General features: G+C 38.4%; 1 protein-coding gene across 3 annotated transcripts in view; it reads right to left on the bottom strand.

Moving 5' to 3' along the window:
• SPATA7 (spermatogenesis associated 7) overlaps positions 1-19,714 on the bottom strand; it is a 64,381-nt gene that overhangs the window by 21,499 nt on the left and 23,168 nt on the right. For all 3 annotated transcript variants that reach the window (XM_017524628.1, XM_017524630.2, XM_017524632.2), the window contains one exon: positions 1,204-1,337. In XM_017524628.1, coding sequence (XP_017380117.1) covers positions 1,204-1,337 — 134 coding nt within the window. The remainder of the gene's footprint in view (positions 1-1,203; positions 1,338-19,714) is intronic.

The following is a 19,714-nucleotide window of genomic DNA, read 5'->3' as shown; positions in this document are numbered from 1 at the left end:
TTCATTACATTAACCGATTAAAAGAGGCTTAGCATGGTGGCTAACACTTGTAATCCCAGCACTTTTTGGGAGGCCAAGGTGGGTGGATCACTTGAAGTCAGGAGTTTGAAAACAACCTGGTCAACATGGAGAGACCCACCTCTACTAAAAATACAAAAATTAGCTGGGAGTGGTGGTGGGTGCCTGTAATCCCAGCTACTTGGAAGGCTGAGGCAGGAGAATTGCTTCAGCCCAGGAAGTGGAGATTGCAGTGGGCCAAGATCATGCCACTCCAGCCTGGGCAACACTATGAGTCTGTGTGTGTGTGTGTGTGTGTGTGTGTGTGTGTACACAGAGTCTCACAATATTTGTGTGTGTGTGTGTGTGTGTGTGTGTGTGTGTGTGTATGTACAGAGTCTCACAATATTTATATATATATAAAAAACTCCACGGATTAAAGGAGAAAAATTATATCGTCATTCCAAAAGATGCAAAAAAGCATTTCATAAAAACTAATACCATTCAGGAGAAAGGGAAAAAAATTTCACAAACTATGAATAGAACTCTTTTTAAAAAAAAAAAAAAAAAAACTCAGTCTCGCTCTTGTCCACCAGGCTGGAGTGCAATGGCATGATCTCAGCTGACTGCAACCTCCGGTTCCCAAATACAAGTGATTCTCCTGCCTCAGCCTCCCAAGTAACTGGGATTACAGGCACCTGCGACCACGGCCAGTTAATTTTTGTATTTTTCGTAGAGACAGGGTTTCACCATATTGGCCAGGCTGGTCTCGAACTCCTGACCTCAGGTGATCCACCCGCCTCCGCCTCCCAAAGTGCTGGGATTACAGGCATGAGCCACCATGACTAGCGAGGAATTTACTTCTTTAACCAGATGTTCAAAGGTATCACAAAAAGCCTGTAACTGGGATCTGCAAACTATAACCTTCAGGCCAAATCTGATCCAATGTCTTCATTAATAAAGTTTTAGCAGAACGCAGCTACACTCATTTATTTATACATTGTCTATGCCCACCTTCCAACGGTAGAGTAGTTGTGACAGAGACTGTATAGCCTGAAAAGCCTTTGAAAATATTAACTATCTAGATCTTTATAGGAAAAGTTTGCTGACCCCAAACCATAGTAAACATGCTGCCAAAGTCAGATTGTACCACTAATGAAGTGCCTTGGAAACATTTGCTTTTAAAAAGTAAAAATACTACCTTACCTTTTGTAGGGTGTTAAAAAATGACTTGGAATTATTTTTAGAATTGGCTTGCACTGCAGTTTTAGTTAATTTGAACTCTTTTTCACACCGTGCTAATTCCTTTTTGAGTTTCTCTCTTCGTTGTTGGTCTGCATCTAAAAGGGAAAACAAATCTTTCAAAATATGGAACAAAACAGAAAAATTAGTTTTTTGGTCTTGCTAGAGTAATAAATGGAACATTTTTCTTGTTAATTGTTATGATATGTAAATAAAAATCCATATACTTTCCTATATAAAGAGTTACTAACAAATTTCAAAAATTATTTTGCATGTACCTCTAGAAATTAACTAATACATTTAATTTATAGAAATTCTAAAGAAATTAACTATTTAAATAATACAAACAATGTAGTGAGATTTGTGTAGTTACAAAAAAAAAAAAAATGCCAACAAGATATGACAAACTGGCCAAGCCTAAGGGCATAAGAAAGGCAATTCTTAGGAGTTATTCAGAGATATGAAGGTTACAAATGCTTAATCATGTTATTTGTGACTATGTAATCACCAAATACATAAAATAGCATTTGAACTAGTCTACAGACTTATTCCCCAAATGAAATATTGTTAATACCATCATATTCCATTAAAATATTAAATTTATATGGCTTCAAAAAGTGACATTATATTTTAAAAACATTAGTGTGATCAGAGCAACTGACTTCTGTTTCTCTTGTGGAAATACAAACAAAAAAGTGGTTTCATACTTTGGTGTGCTTTAAGTCAGGCACCAACTAAAGATTAAAAATAGTGAAACAGAAGCTAGCCAAATTTCAGAATTAAGTAGAAGGCTGACTATCAGTAAAATGACTCATCTTTTCATACAAAATGTAAAATCTATTGGAATTGATTCCAACTTAGTGGACAAGATCAAGTCTAAAATCACCTTTATTTAAATCAGAATTTATAAAAATGTCTATAAGCTTAAAAACTAAGGTAATTTATATGTATATATAACTTTAGTTATAATTATTGAACAAGATTATAAGCATGCTAAAGTAAATAGGTCGATTTGTCATTTGAAATGACTGAAATATTACTTTAAGGCTATTCTATCTTCAACTAGCTGCTTAATGAATGTATTAGCTAAATTATAGTAAATAATAATGTTTGTGGAGTGAATTAAATAGTACCTTCTCAGTGGATTATCTTACTCATAGGTAAAATAGGTGTATTTAAAAAAAAAAGTCCTCAGACACTATTATTATAAAAATGTTCTTCTGTATTATCAAATCTACCTATTCATTTATAAATAAAGCTTCTTCACACCACCTACAAAAATCAACTTCAAATGAGTCATATTCCTAAATTTAAGAGCTGAAACTATAAAACTCTTAAATTAGACAATCAAAATTTAAAATGCTAGCTGGGCACGGTGGCTCATGCCTATAATCCCAGCACTCTGGGAGACTGAGGCTGGCGGATCACTTGAGGTCAGGAGTTCGAGACCAGCCTGGTCAACATAGTAAAACCCCGTCTCTACTACAAATACAAAAAAAAAAGCTGGGCATGGTAGAGCTCACTTGTAGTCCCAGCTACTTAGGAGGCTGAGGCAGGAGAATCCCTTGAACCCAGGAGGCAGAGGTTTCAGTGAGCTGAGATTGAGGCACTGCACTACAGCCTGGTCAACAAGAACAAGACTCAGTCTCAAAAAAAAAAAAAAAATTAAAAACATTTACACTTTTTCAAAAGCCACACATGTGAGAAAAAGACAAGTCACATATGTGGAAAATATATTTTAAAATCATGTATCTAATAAAGAACTTGTATTCAAAATACAAAAATAACTTACAAATCAATAATAATAAGACATCCCAATTTAAAAATGGGCAAAAGATTTAAACAGGCATTTCACCAAAGACATATAAACGGCCAATATGCCCATTAAAGAAAATGCTGTTCATCAGTAGTTATGAGAGAAATGCAAATTAAAACCACAATGAGATACCACTTCAATCTCACTAGAATAGCTATAGTTAAAAAGGGTCAATAACAAGTGTTAGCAAGGATATACAGAAACTGAAACCCTAATACATTGGAGGTAAAATGTAAATTGGAACAGCCACTTTAGGAAACGGTTTGACAGTTTCTTAAAAAGTTAAACATAATATTACAATATGACCCAGCAATTCCACTCCTAGATATATACCCAAGAGAAATGAAAACATATGTCCACACAAAAGACTTGTATGTGGAAGTTTGTAGCAGCAGTATTCACAATGGCCAGAAAAATACAGCAACACAAATGTTCATGAATTGATTAACAGATAAAATATGGCATTTTCATGTAACAATTCTATTTAGCAATGAAAAGAAATGAAGTACCAATACAGACAACAACATGGACAAATCTCTCAAAACCATTAAGCAAAATGAAAAGTCTAATGCAAAAGGCCATATAAATGATTCAGTTTATGTGAAATGTTCAAAAAAGGCAGATTTGTATAGAAAGAAAGTAGGATACAACTAAGATGGCTGTCTAGATGCAGCTGGGAAATGCCTCTCCCACCAAGACGAACTAAACTATTGAGTAAATTATCATACTTTGAACAGATTGTTGAAGAGGAAACACTGCAAATTGATAGAGAGGTGATGCAGAGATCATGGTTGAAGAGGGAGGAAGCTGGGAAATCTGCACAGAGTTGCTGAGAGCCAGAACTAGCTCCTGGTTTAAGGAAGGGGTGAGTAAAAGAACTCTGGGATCCTAGCTACAAGAGAACCCACGACCCCCATAGCCATTTGAATTAGAAGGGAGAACTGTCTGGAGATCAGGCAGAGGCAGTGCTTGAACCTAAACAGAGCCCAGGATTCCTGATGAGCAGCGCAGTTGCAGCAAAATGCGACCACAGGCACTCATCCCTCAAAGCCCTCCATCTTGCTCTGAGCAGCTGTAGCTTCTGCTGTCTGCCAGACTGGGAGAAGGCAGGGCTGCCTTTCCTGGGGGACTGGGCCCATCTGATCTGCATGCCCCTGTTGTTTTTACTAGCCCCTCCCAAGACCACCTGTCTGGTTGCTCCCACAGCAGGGTGTCCATAGCAGGGCCTTCACTGCCCCACCTGTGTTTTACTGGTGGTCTGGGAGCAGTTTGGCTCCCCCAGCACAGCTGCTGCTTTACCCTGAAAGGCTAGAGAACAAAGTCAGGGGCTGAGCCCAGTCCCAACCCCCAGGACTCAACCACATCGTCCAGGGGTATCAAGCTGAGATCTGTGCCCTGAGCTTGAACAGGGCCGGAGCCCTCATGCTCAGAACACTGAGAAAAACGTGGTGCAGGTTCATCATGTGATGGCATGGGAGCTGGGCATCCCTTCCTCCAGATGGATCTGGGAAGGGTGCGGTCTGTTAGTCAGCTATAGCCTCTTCCTTAGGGGTCCTATGGTAGAGAACAACTGGAACAGCCCAGTGATCTGGGTGCAGAAGACTTGGGACAAGCCTAGCAGCTCAGGCCTGCTCCTGGGGCAGATGCTGGAATGCTGGAAAGAGGCCGACCAGGTCAAGAGACCATGAGCTAGGCAGGCCCCACAGCCAACTGCTAGGCTAAAAAGCTCAAGCTGTGAATGGCACATCAGATGCCCACCTGTGGTACCACTGCCCTGAACTGGGGATCCTCCACCCATAACCCACTGCATCACCAAACCACAGCAGACAAATCCCAAAACATGCTCTGACTCTGCAAACTCAGAGGACCAACTAGTGCCCAGGAAGTTGCGGGTCTTCTGGTGACCTAACCTTCAGCTTGAACTGCCTCTAAGGGAGGGGGCAGTGCAGCTCACCAAAGCCCCCTGTTAGAACTAATGAAATGCCAGCGTGGTTCCAGCAATTGCAGGGGGCTCCACCAAGGCCTGAGAACACCAAAGGCTGGTGAGGGAGTCATCTCTCTCACTGCCCATCTTCCCTTCCCAGAACACTGTTGCTTATATACTGAAATGCAAAACAGGTGCATGGCTGAGAGACTATGTTGGACCTTATTTTTAAGTTCCATCTTCTGGATCACAGCCTGAATCACAACACAAAACAAAAATAAATTTCTTCAACACAAGATGCCTGTGAAATCCAAAGCAGGAAACTAAGGAACCCATACAGAGCCTTAGCCCTCTGAAATCACCCAGAAATGAAGCCAATCAACTATACACAACATACACCACAGTCAAACTCTCAAGGGGATAGGGCTTTTTGTTTCTATTGAGAAACAAATGACAGTGAATTCAATAAAAATAAAGAAAAGAAACACCAGCCCCCTCAGATAAGAAGGTATTAGCACAAGAACTTCGGCAATTCAAAAAGTCAAAAGTCAAAAATCAAGAGTGTTTCCTTACCTCCAAAAGATCACACTGGCTCTCCAGCAGTGAATCCTAACCAGACTGAAATGCCTGAAATAGCAGACATAACTTCAGAATCAAGATGGTAAGGAAGCTCAACAAGATCCAAGAGAAAACTAAAATTCAACCCAAGAAAGCAAGAAAAATCCAAGAATTGAAAGACAACATAGCCATATTAAGAAAGAACAAAAAAGAATTTCTGGAACTGAAAAATTCACTACAGGAATTTCAAACTATAATTGAAAGCCTTATTAACAGACTAGACTAAGCGGATGAAAGAATTTCAGAGTATGAAGACCAGTCCTTTGAATCACGTCATACAAAAATAAAGAAAAAACAATTTAAAAAGTGAAAAAAGCTTCTGAGAAATATAGACCAAACCTATGACTCACTGACATATCTGAGAGAGAAGACAGAATAAACAACTCGGAAAACGTATTAGAGGATATAATCCATGAAAATTTCCCCAATCTCGCTAGACAGGTCAACATACAAATTTAAGAAATTCAGAGAACCGTTGTGAAATACTATACAAAATGACCATCCCCAAGACACAGAGTCACCAGACTTTCTAAGGTTAACATGAAAGAAAAAATCTTAAAGACAGCTAGAGAAAAAGGAAACCCAAAAACAGGCTAACAGTGGACTACTCAGCAGAAACGTGACAAGCAAGAAGAGATTGGAGGCCTAAGTTTAACCTTCTTAAAGAAAAGAAAAAGAAATGCTAGCCCCAAATTTTATATTCTGACAAACTGAGCTTCACATACAAAGATGAAATAAAGTCTTTCCTGACAAGCAAACGCTAAAGGAATTGGTTATCCCCTGACCTAGTGTGTTAGGCCATTCTTGCATTGCTATTAAAAATACCTAAGACTGGGTGATTTATAAGGAAAGAGGTTTAATTGGCTCATGAGTCTGCAGGCTGTACAGGAAGCATAATGCCAGTATCTGCTTCTGGGGAGGTCACAGGAAGCTTTTGCTCATGGTAGAAGGCGAAGAGGGAGTTTGCATCTCACATGGCAAGAATGAGAGTGGAAGTGCACAGGGGCATATGTTTTTAAACAACCAGATCCTGCAAGAACACACTCACTATCACAAGGACAGCATCAAGGGAGTAGTGCTAAACCATTCATGAGAAATCCACAGACATGATCCAATCACCTCCCATCAGGTGCCACCTCCAACAGTGGGGGTTACATTTCAATGTGACATTTGGGTAGAGACGAACATCCAAACTATATCACCTGGTCTACAAGAAATGCTCAAGGACATTCTAAACACACACAAGTAAGGATGATACTCACTACCATAAAGAACACATAAATACAGAGGTTCACAGACCCTATAAAGCAACTGCACAATCAAGACTACAAAGCAACCAGCTAACACCACCACCACAAGATCAAACATCACATATTAACTTTGAATGTAAGTGGTCTAAATGTGCCCACTTAAAAGGCATAGAGTGGCAAGTTTCATTAAAAACAAAACAAAACAAGATCCAACCTTCTACTACCTTCAAGAGGCCCATCACACATGAAATGACACCTAGATATATATGCACCCAACACTGAAGCACCCAGATTAATAAAACACGTACTTCTAGACCTATGAAAATATTTAGATAGCTACAAATTAATAGTGGGGTACTTCAACACCCCACTGGTAGTGTTACATAGACCTTCGAGACATAAAACAAACAAAGAAATTCTGGATTTACATTAGACACTTGACCAACTGGACCTAACAGACATCTATAGAAGAATACTCCACCCAACAACCATAGAATAAACATTCTTCTCATCTGCATGTAGAACATACTCTAAGATCAACCACATGCTTGATGATAAAGCAAGTTTCAATGAATTTTAAAAAACTGAAACCACATCAAGCATATTTTTGGACCTCAGTGGAAAAAAAGTAGAAATCAATACCATGAGGATTCCTCAAAACCACAGAATTTTACATGTAAATTAAACCATCTTGCTCCTGAATGACTTCTGGGCAAACAACAAAAAGTGAAATCAAAAAAACTCTTTGAAATAAATAAAAATAGAAACACAACATACCAAAATTTCTGAGATGCAGCAAAAGCAAGTTTACAGTGCTAAATGCACACATGAAGAAGATAGAAATATCTCAAATTAACAATCTAACATTGCAACTAGAGGAAGTGGAATAACAAGAAGTAATCCCAAAGCTAGTAGTAGAAAACTATTATCTACAAGCAGAAATAATTGAAATTGAGATTCCAAAATCCATATAAATGTTAAATGAAACAAAAAGTTGGGTTTTTTTTTTGAAAGAATAAAGACTGTTAGTGAGATTATCAAAGAAAAAATAGAAGATCCAAATAAGCACAACCAGATATGACAAAGGCAACATTACAACGTATCCCACAGAAATAGAGAAGATCCTTAGACACTATTATGAATACTTCTATGCATAGAAACTAGGAAATCTAGAGGAAATGGATAAATTTTTGGAAACATACAATTTCCCAATATTGTATCAGGAAGAAATGGAAACCCTGAAGAGATCAATAATGAGTTCCAAAATTGAACCAGTAATAATAATTTTAAAAATCTACCAACCATAAAAAGCCCTGGACCAGTTAGATTCACAGCCAAATTCTACCAGACATATCAATAGTTGGTATTAATCCTACTGAAACTGTTCCAAAAAATTGAGGAAGGGCTCCTCCCTAACTCATTCTATGAGACCCATCCTATGAAACTGGCATCATTCTAACACCAAAATCTGGTAAATATACACCAAAAGTGACAGGCCAATATCCCTGATGAATATAGACACAAAAATGCTCAACAAATACTAGCAAACCTAATCCAACAGCACATCAAAAGGTTAATAAACCACAATCAAGTAGGCTTCATTCCTGGAAAGAAAGGCTGGTTCAACATATGCAGATCAATAAAGGTGATTCACCATATAAACAGAATTAAAAACAAAAACCTTATGATTATCTCAACAGATGTAGCAAAAGCCTTCAATAAAATCCAGCAATCTTCCATGAATCAAAACAAAACAAAACAAAACCACCTTGAAAAAATTAGGGATCAAAAGAACATAACTCAAAATAATAAGAGTCAGCTATAACTGGCCCACAGTCAACATCATACTTAATGATCAAAAGCTGGAAGCATTCCTCTTTTGAACTGAAACAGCATAAAGATGCCCACTCTCACCACTCCTATTCAACATACTACTGGAGTCCCAGTAAAGTTTTAGCATACAAAATTAATGTGCAAAAATCAGTAGCATTTCTATACACCAATGACATTCAACCTGAGCACCAAATCAAGAACACAATCCCATTTACAACAGCTACACATACACAAAATAAAATACATAGGAAAACATTTAACTAAAGAGGTGAAGGATGTCTAAAAGAAGACCTACAAAATAATGCTCAAAGAAATCAGAGATGACACACACAAATGGAAAACATTCCATGTTCAGGGACTGGAGGAGTCAATATCATTAAAATGTCCATACTACCCAAAGCAATCCACAGATTCAACACTACTCCTATCAAACTACTAACATCATTTTTCACAAAATTTCAAAATACTATTCTAAAATTGATATGGAACCAAAAAAGATCCTGAATCACCAAGGCAATCCTAAGCAAAAAGAACAAAACTGGAGGCATCACATTACCCAACTTCAAACTATACTACAAGGGTACAATAAACAAAACAGCATGGTACTGGTACAAAACCAGACATATAGACCAACGGAACAGACAGAGAACCCAGAAATAAAGCTACACACATAATTTATCTTCAACAAAGTCTACAAAAATAAGCAATAGAGAAATGACTTCCTATTCAATAAAAGGTGCTAGGATAGCTTGCTGAATCATATGCAGAAGAATGAAACTAGACCCCTACCTATCACCATAGATAAAAATAACTCAAGATGGATTAAAGATTTAAATGTAAGACCTAAAACTATAAAAATTCTATAAGAAAATCTAGGATATTCTCTGCTGGACATTGGCCTTGGCAAATAATTTGTGACCAAGTCCTCAAAAGCAATTGCAATGAAACCAAAATTTGACAAGTGAGACTTAATTAAACTAACGAGCCTGTGCAATGCAAAAGAAACTATCAACAGAGTAAACAGACAACCAACAGAATGGGAGAATATCTTTGTAAACTATGCATCTGACAAAAAACTAGTATAAAAAATTGTGATGGTTAATACTGAGTGTCAACTTGATTGGACTGAAGGATGCAAAGTATTGATCCTGGGTTTATCTGTGAGGGTGTTGCCAAAGGAGATTAAGATTTGAATCAGTGGGCTGGGGACGGCAGATTCACACTTAATCTGGGTGGGCACCATATAATTAGCTGCCAGCAAAAATAAAGCAGGCAGAGAAACATGAAGGGTTGAGACTGGCCCAGCCTCCCAGCCTACATCTTCCTCCCATGCTGGATGCTTCCTGCCCTTGAACATCGGGCTGCAAGTTCTTCAGTTTTGGAACATGGACTGGCTCTTCTTGTTCCTCAGCCTACAGATGGCCTATTGTGGGACTTCGTGATTGTGTGAATTAATACTTAATAAACTCCCCTTTACACACACACACACACACACACACACACACACACACACACACATATAAAATGTCAAAAACTGTGTCCATTAGTTCTGTCCCTCTAGAGAATGCTAATACAAAAATCTATGAAGAACTCAAGAAAAAAATTAAGAAGAAAAACAACCCCATTAAAAAGTAGGAAAATGACACAGACACTTATCAAAAGAAGACATACAAGCAGCCAACGCATAAAAAAGTAACATCACTAGTCATCAGAGAAATGCAAATCAAAATCACAATGAGATACTATTTCATACCAGTCAGAATAGCTATTACCAAGAAGTCAAAAACTAATAGACGTTGGCAAGGCTGTGGGGAAAAAGGAATTATACACTGTTGGGAATGTGAGTTCAGCCACTGTGGAAAGCATTTTGAAGACTTCTCAAAGAACTAAAAATAGACCTACCATTCAACCCAACAATCCCACTGCTGTGTATAAACCCAAAGAAAAACAAATCATTCTATCTAAAAGACACACATGCCCTCATATCTACTGCAGCACTATCCACAATAGCAAAGATATGGAATCAACATAGGTGCCCATTAATGGTGAATTGGCTAAAGAAAATATGGTGTGTGTGTGTATATATATATATATATATATATATATATATATGATGAAATACTACATACACATGAAAAAGAACAAATCATGTCCTTTGTAGCAACATGGATGTTGCTGGAGGCCATTATCCTAAGTGAATTAATATAGAAACAGAAAACCAAATACTATGTTCTCACTTATAAGTGGGAGCTAAACAATGGGTACTTACGGACGTAAAGATAGGAACAGTAGACAGTAGAGACTAGAAGGGGACGGGAAAGGAGGTGTGGGCTAAAAAACTATTGGGTAATATACTAAGTGGGTGATGGGTTCAATTGTACTTCAAACATCAGCATCACATAACATATCCTTGTAACAAACCTGTGTAAGTACCCCATGAATCTAAAGTGAAATGTGATTTTAAAAAAGATGAAGAGGACAGGGATAGAAGGAGGAAGAGAAGAAAAACAGAAGGCTGTTGTCCAAAGTGTCAGGACTCTTAGTCATAATTCTTCTGCCAGATGTTTTCTCCTTGATCAAAGTCCCTGTTCAGGATGAAGTTAAGGGAAATAGAAGTTAATGGAAAATTAAAATAATTGTTTAATGGCTTTACTGCTGGAAAGGCTGTTAATGGTTATTTGGAGTATACCACTGTCATATAGGAATTTCCCTGCAAGCACAGTAGGATAAAGAATACCTGGAAAAAATATAGGGTAGCTGGCAAAACGGCCGAAGGGGAACAGCTCCGGTCTGCAGCTCGCAGCCAGATAAACGCAGAAGGTGTGCAATTTCTGCATTTCCAACTGTGGTACTCGGCTCATCTCACTGGGACTAGTTAGACAGTGGGTGCAGCCCACAGAGAAGCAGGGTTGGGTGTTGCCTCACCCAGGAAGTGCAGGGGGTCAAGGAGCTCCCTCCCCTAGCCAAGGGAACCTGTGAGGGACTGTGCCACGAGGAATGGTACACTCTGGTTCAGATACTATGCTTTTCCCACAGTATTCACAGCTCACAGACCAGGAGATTCCCTCAGGTGCCTAAGCCACCAGGGCCCTGGGTTTCATACAAAAGAACTGGGCGGCCGTTTGGGCAGACACCGAGCTAGCTGCAGTAGTTTTTCTTTTTTTCTCATACCCCAGTGGCTCCCGGAATGCCATTAAGACAGAACCATTCACTCCCCTGGAAAGGGGGCTGAAGCCAGCGATCCAGGTGGTCTAGCTCAGCAGATCCCACCCTCACAGAGCCCAACAAGCTAAGATCTATTGGCCTGAAATTCTTGCTGCCAGCACAGCAGTCTAAAGTTGACCTGGGATGCTAGAGTTTGGTGGGGGTAAGAGTATCCAACATTACTGAGGCTTGAGTAGGCAAAAAAAGCCACAGTACAAACAAAGCCACCTGGAAGTCCAGACAGGGTGGAGCCCACTGCAGATCAACAAAGCTGCTGTAGACAGACTGCCTCTCTAGATTTCTCCTCTCTGGGCAGGGCATCTCTAAAAAGAAGGCAATAGCCCCAGTCAGGGCTTATAGATAAAATTCCTATATCCCTGGGACAGAGCACCTGGGGGAAAGGGTAGCTGTGGGCACAGCTTCAGCAGACTTAAATGTTCCTGCCTGCCGGCTCTGAAGAGCAGCAGATCTCCCAGCAAAGCACTCAAGCTCTGCTAAAGGACAGACTGCCTCCTCAAATGGGTCCCTAACCCCTGTTTCTCCTGATGAAGAGATACATCCCAGCAGGGGTTGATAGACACCTTATAAAAGAGAGCTCCAGCTGGCATCTGGTGGGTGCCTCTCTGGGAAAAACCTTCCAGAGGAAGGAGTAGGCAGCAATCTTTGCTGTTCTGCAACCTCCACTGGTGATACCCAGGCAAACAGGGTCTGGAGTGGACCTCCAGCAAAATCCAGGAGACCTGCAGCAGAGAAGCCTGACTGTTAGAAGGAAAACTAACAAACAGAAAGGAATAGCATCATCAACAAAAAGGATGTCCACACAGAAACCCCATCTGAAGGTCCCCAACATCAAAGACCAAAGGTAGATAAATCCACAAAGATTAAAAACCAGCACAAAAAGGCTGAAAATTCCAAAAGCCAGAATGCCTCTTCTCTTCCAAAGGATCACAATTCTTTGCTAGCAAGGGAACAAAACTGGATGGAGGATGAGTTTGATGAATTGACAGAAGTAGGATTCAGAAGGTGGGTAACAACAAACTCCTCTGACGTAAAAAATGAAATTCTAACCCAATGCAAGGAAGCTAAGAACCTTGAAAAGAGGTTAGAGGAATTGCTAACTAAAATTACCAGTTAAGAGAAGAATATAAATGACCTGATGGAGCTGAAAAATACAGTACGAGAACTTTGTGAAGCATACACGAGTTTCAATAGCTTAGTCGATCAAGTAGAAGGAAGGATATCAGAGATTGAAGATCAACTTAATGAAGTAAAGCATGAAGACAAGATTAGAGAAAAAAGAATGAAAAAGAATAAACAAAGCCTCTAAGAAATATGGGACTATGTGAAAAGACCAAACCTACATTTGATTGGTGTACCTCAAAGTGATGGGGAGAATAGAATCAAGTTGGAAAGCTCTCTTCAGGTTATTACCCAGGAGAACTTCCCCAACCTAGCAAGACACGCGAACATTCAAATTCAGGAAATACAGAGACCACCACAAAGTTCTTGAGAAGAGCAACCCCAAGACACATAATCATCAGATTCACCAAGACTGAAATGAAGGAAAAAATGTTAAGGGCAGCCAGAGAGAAAGGTTGGGTTACCCACAAAGGGAAGCCCATCAGACTAACAGCAGATCTCTCTGCAGAAACCCTACAGGCCAGAAGAGAGTGGGGACTAATATTCAACATTCTTAAAAAAAAAAAGGAATTTTCAGCCCAGAATTTCATATCCAGCCAAACTAAGCTTCATAAGCAAATGAGAAATAAAATCCTTTACAGACAAGGAAATGATGAGAGATGTTGTCACCACAAGGTCTGCTTTACAAGAGCTCCTGAAGGAAGCACTAAACATAGAAAGGAACAACCAGTACCAGCCACTGCAAAAACATACCAAATTGTCAAGACCTTTGATACTATGAAGAAACTGCATCAACTAATGAGCAAAATAACCAGCTGGCATCATAATGACAGAATCAAATTCACATATAACAGTATTAAGCTTAAATGTAAATGAACTAAATGCCCCAATTAAAAGACACAGATTGGCAAATTGGATAAAGAGTTAAGACCCATCAGTGTGCTGTATTCTGGAGACCCATCTCATGTGCAAAGTAACACATAGGCTCAAAATAAAGGGATGGCAGAATATTTACCAAGCAAATGGAAAGGAAAAAAAAAACAGGTGTTACAATCCTAGTCTCTGATAAAACAGACTTTAAACCAACAAAAACCAAAAAAGACAAAGCGCATTATATAATGGTAAAGGGATCAATGCAACAAAAAGAGCTAACTATTCTAAATATTTATGCACCCAATACTTAAGCACCCAGGGTCATAAAGCAAGTTCTTAGAGACCTACAAAGAGACTTAGACTGCCACAAAATAATAGTGGGAGACTTTAACACCCCACTGTCAATATTGGACAGATCAACAAGACAGAAAATTAACAATGATATTCAGGACTTGAACTCAGCTCTGGACCAAGCAGACCAAACAGACATCTACAGAACTCTCCACCCCAAATCAACAGAATATACATTATTCTCAGCACTACATTGCACTTATTCTAAAATTGACCACATAATTGGAAGTAAAACAATCCTCAGCAAATGCAAAAGAATGGAAATCATAATAGTCTCTAGGACCACAGTGCAGTCAAATTAGAACTCAGGATTAAGAAATTCACTCAAAACCACAGAACTACATAGAAACTAAACAACCTGCTCTTGATTGACTACTGGGTAAATAATGAAATTAAGGCAGAAATAAATATGTTACTTAAAACCGATGAGAACAAAGACACAACGTACCAGAATCTCTGGGACACAGCTAAAGCAGTGTTTAGAGGGAAAATTATAGCACTAAATGCCCACAGGAGAAAGCAGGAAAGATCTAAAATCGACACCCTAACATCACAAATAAAAGAACTAGAGAAGCAAGAGCAAATTCAAAAGCTAGTAGAAGACAAGAAATAACCAGGATAAAAGCAGAACTAAAGGAAATAGACATGAAAAACCCTTCAAAAAATCAATGAATCCAGGAGCTGTTTTTTGAAAAGATTAACAAAATAGACCGCTAGCCAGACTAATGAAGAAAAGAGAGAAGAACAATACAAAATGATAAAGGAGATATCATCACTGATCCCACAGAAATGCAAACTACCATCAGAGAATATTATAAACACCTCTATGCAAAGAAACTAGAAAACCTAGAAGGACTGAATAAATTCCTAGACACATACACCCACCCAAGGCTAAGAAACTGAATCCTTAAGTAGACCAATAATGAGTTCTGAAATTGAGGCAGTAATTAATAGCTTATCAACCTAAAAAAGCCCACGACCAGATGGATTCACAGCCGAATTCTACCAGAGGTACAAACAGAACCAATGACAAAAATCACATGATTATCTCAAAAGATGCAGAGAAGGCCTTTGATAAAATTCAACACCCCTTCATGAAGCTAAAAACTCTTCATAAACTAGGTATTGATGGAACATACCTCAAAATAATAAAAGCTATTTATGACAAACCCACAGCCAATATTATACTGAATTGGCAAAAGCTGGAAGTATTCCCTTTGAAAACTGGCACAAGACAAGGCTGTCCTCTCTCATCACTCCTATTCAACATAGTATTGGAAGTTCTGCCCAGGGCAATTCAGGCAAGAGAAAGAAAGAAAGACTATTCAAATGGGAAAAGAGGAAGTCAAATTGTCTCTGTTTGCAGATGATATGATTGTATATTTAGAAAACCCCATCATCTCAGCCCAAAATCTCCTTAAGCTGATAAGCAACTTCAGCAAAGTCTCAGGACACAAACTCAATGTGCAAAAATCACAAGCATTCCTATACATCTACAATAGACAAACAGAGAGCCAAATCATCAGTGAACTCCCATTCACAATTGCTACAAAAAGAATAAAATACCTAGGAATAAAACTTCAAGGGATGTGAAAGACTTCTTAAAAGAGAACTATAAACCACTGCTCAAGGAAATAAGAGAGCACATAAACAAATGGAAAAACATTCCATGCTCATGGACAGTAAAAATCAATATTGTGAAAATGGCCATAGTGGCCCAAATTATAGATTCAATGCTATCCCCATCAAGCTACCACTGACTTTCTTCACAGAATTAGAAAAAAAAAAAACTACTTTAAATTTCATATGGAACCAAAAAAGAGCTCATACAGCCAAGACAATCCTAAGCAAAAAGAACAAAGCCGGAGGCATCATGTTACCCGACTTCAAACTACACTACAAGGCTACAGTAACCAAAACGGCATGGTACTGGTAACAAAACAGATATATGGATCAATGGAACAGAACAGAGGCCTCAGAAATACCAACACACATCTACAACCATCTGATCTTTGACAAGCCTCACAAAAACAAGCAATGGGGAAAGGATTCCCTATTTAATAAATGGTGCTCGGAAAACTGGCCAGCCATATGCAGAAAACTGAAACTGGACCCATTCCTTACACCTTATACAAAAATTAACTCGAGATGGATTAAAGACTTAAACATAAGACCTAAAACTATAAAAACTCTTGAAGAAAACCTAGGCAATTTCAGGACATAGGCATGGGCAAAGACTTCATGACTAAAACATGAAAACCAATGGCAACAAGAGCCAAAATTGACAAATGGAATCTAATTAAACTAAAGAGCTTCTGCACAGCAGAAGAAACTATCATCAGAGTGAACAGGTAAGCTACAGAATGGGAGAAAATTTTTGCAATGTATGCATCTGACAAAGGGCTAATACCTAGAATCTACAAGGAACTTTAATAAATTTACAGGAAGAAAACAACTCACCCCATCAAAATGTGGGTAAAGGATATGAACAGACACTTCTCAAAAAAAGCCATGTATATGGCCAATAAACATATGAAAAAAAGCTCATCATCACTGGTCATTAGAGAAATGCAAATCAAAAACACAATGAGATACCATCTCACACCAGTTAGAATGAGATCATTAAAAAGTCAGGAAACAACAGATGCTGGGAAGGATGTGAAGAAACAGGAACGCTTTTACACTTTTGGTGTGACTGTAAATTAGTTCAACAATTGTGGAAGACAGTGTGGCAATTCCTCAAGGATCTAGAACCAGGTATAATTTGATCCAATAATCCCATTACTGGGTATATACTCAAAGGATTAGAAATCATTCTATTACAAAGACACATTCACATGTATGTTTATTGCAGCACTGTTCACAATAGCAAAGACTTGGAACCAATTCAAATGCCCATCAATGATAGACTGGATAAAGAAAATGTGGCACATATACACCACGGAATACTATGCAGCCACAAAAAAGGATGAGTTCATGTCCTTTGTAGGGACATGAATGAGGCTGGAAACCATCATTCTCAGCAAATTAACACTGGAACAGAAAACCAAACACTGCATATTTTCACTCATAAGTGGGAGTTGAGCAATGAAACACATGGACACAGGGAAGGGAACTCCACACACCAGGGCATATTGGGGGGTAGGGAGCTAGGGGATGGGTTGATGGGTGCAGCAAACCACCATGGCAAATGTATACCTATGTAACAAACCTGCATATTCTGCATATGTATCCTAGAACTTAAAGTTTAATAATAATCATAATAATACCTGGATACTTTTTAGTCAATATTTTTCTTCTCTAAGGAAACTATATACAAATGCAATTGTGTAAACTAATTACAAATAGATTAAAGATCATTTTGATTTGTAAATATGCTTAATAGAATTTCTTCTTTTTCCAAGAATAAAAGATAGAATTCAAAAAAAAAGGAGATTAGTGGTTGCCTGAGGGTAGGGATAGGAATTTGCAGCATGGCTGCAAATGGGTACAAAGGATCTTCATAAAATGATGAAAATGTTCTAAAAGTGGTTTGTGGTTGCACAATTCTGTAAATTTAGTAAAAATCAGTGAATCTTATAGTATTTAAATTATTTTTCAATGAAACTTCTATAAAAATTATATTATTTAAACAATTCAACAAACTATATTCCAGTTTAGGTACTATGAAGATTGAAATGATCAAGTCAGTAGCCTGCTATGACAGAAAGACACAGAGTAGCTTATAAAAACAGAGATGACTGAAATCCAGAGATTTCTTTTTTTATGTGTCTAGAAAGCCCGTTTCTAAGCTAAGTTCATCATAATGAAAAATTATATAATGAACTTTATAATTTTTATACAATTATATAAAATGTAAACATATAAAATTATATAGTGTAAAATATAATGATGATTATTAATTACATTTAATCTGAGATTACAATATTTGCAATTACTCTAAGCCATCACAATTTGGTTTATACAGCAAAAAAGGAAAAGCTCCTGCCTTAACTGACTAAAAGCAAAAAATACCACGGATAAATAAGCACTAGCTAAATCTAAATTTTAAAAACAAAACATGGAAGCAATTCTTTAAATACCCCCTATATGCTGTCAAATTCCAAATTTTTAGATCTCTTCTGGAACTGTCTCATGAATTCCAGACTTGCACTCCAACTGCCTCCTTGGGGTTGCCAACTGGCTATGTAACAGGCATTTACCTCAAAGTTAATGACCAACACTGAACTACTGATTTGCTTTCTCCTCTCAAGCTTTTCCTATGAAATCATAACTCCATCCTTTTGGTTGACAAGTTCTAAGTCTTGGAAGTCATTTTTTACTCACTCCTCTTTTTTCTCTCCCGCTATATCTACATCCAATCTATCAGTAAATTCTATTGACACACATTTGAAATGTTTCCAGAATCCAACTATTTTAATCTCTCTCTATACTGCAACCACTCTGGTCCAAGTCACCATTATTTCTCATCTGGATTATTTATTGTCTTCTAACTAGTCATTCTGCTTCTGTAATTCCCTCTTACAGAGTATTCTAACTACAAAGCTAAAAGGGATGCTTTTAAAAGTAAAAGTGGCCCTGCTACTCCTCTCTTCAAGACCCACCAATGGCTTGCAATTTCATTCAGAATGAAGGCCAAAGTCTTTGCAATGCACTGCCTTTTATCATCTGCATCCCTCTGTCCCATCCCAGTGACTTCATCTATTACTCTTCAGTTGGCTTATTTCACACCAGCTATCCAGCCCTCCTTGCTGTTTTTTGGTAACACCAATCATGACACCATTTTGAGGCTTTTATACTTGCTGTGACCTCTGTCTGGACTGCTTTTTCCCCAGGAAGCCACACGCCTCTTACTTAATTCTTTCAGTTCTCTGCTCAATTGTCATCTTATCAGCAAGGCCTTCTCCTCCAAGGGACTCTCAGCCATTTTTTTCCCATTGCATTTACTACCATATGAGATATTCCTTATTTGTATTTGCTTATTGTTTGTCTCTTCCAACTACAATGTAAACTCTACAAAAGCAGGAAATTTGTCTTGTTCACCTCTTTAGTCCCAGCCCTTAGAATAGCATCTAGCACACAGCAGAGGCCCAATAAATATTTGCCCAATAAATCAATGAATAAACTCTAGCAAACTAAATGTTATTCAGAATGACCACTTTAAATGTGTGATTTGGATTTTACCTTTTTTCTTTTTTTTTTAAGATGGAGTTTCACTCTTGTTGCCCAGGCTGGAGTGCAATGGCACGATCTTGGCTCACTGCAACCTCTGCCTACTGGGTTCAAGAGATTCTCCTGCCTCAGCCTCCCACATAGTTGGGATTACAGGTGTCTGTCACCATGCACAGCTGATTTTTTGTAGTTTTAGTAGAAACAAGGTTTCACCACGTTGCCCAGGCTGGTCTCAAACTCCTGACCTTAGGTGATCCACCCGCCTCCAGCTCCCAAAGTGCTGGGATTACAGGC

The sequence above is a fragment of the Cebus imitator genome, unplaced genomic scaffold, assembly GCF_001604975.1.
Source record: "Cebus imitator isolate Cc_AM_T3 unplaced genomic scaffold, Cebus_imitator-1.0 Scaffold34, whole genome shotgun sequence".
Taxonomy (NCBI): Eukaryota; Metazoa; Chordata; class Mammalia; order Primates; family Cebidae; genus Cebus; species Cebus imitator.
This window is presented reverse-complemented; position numbering and strand designations above follow the sequence as displayed.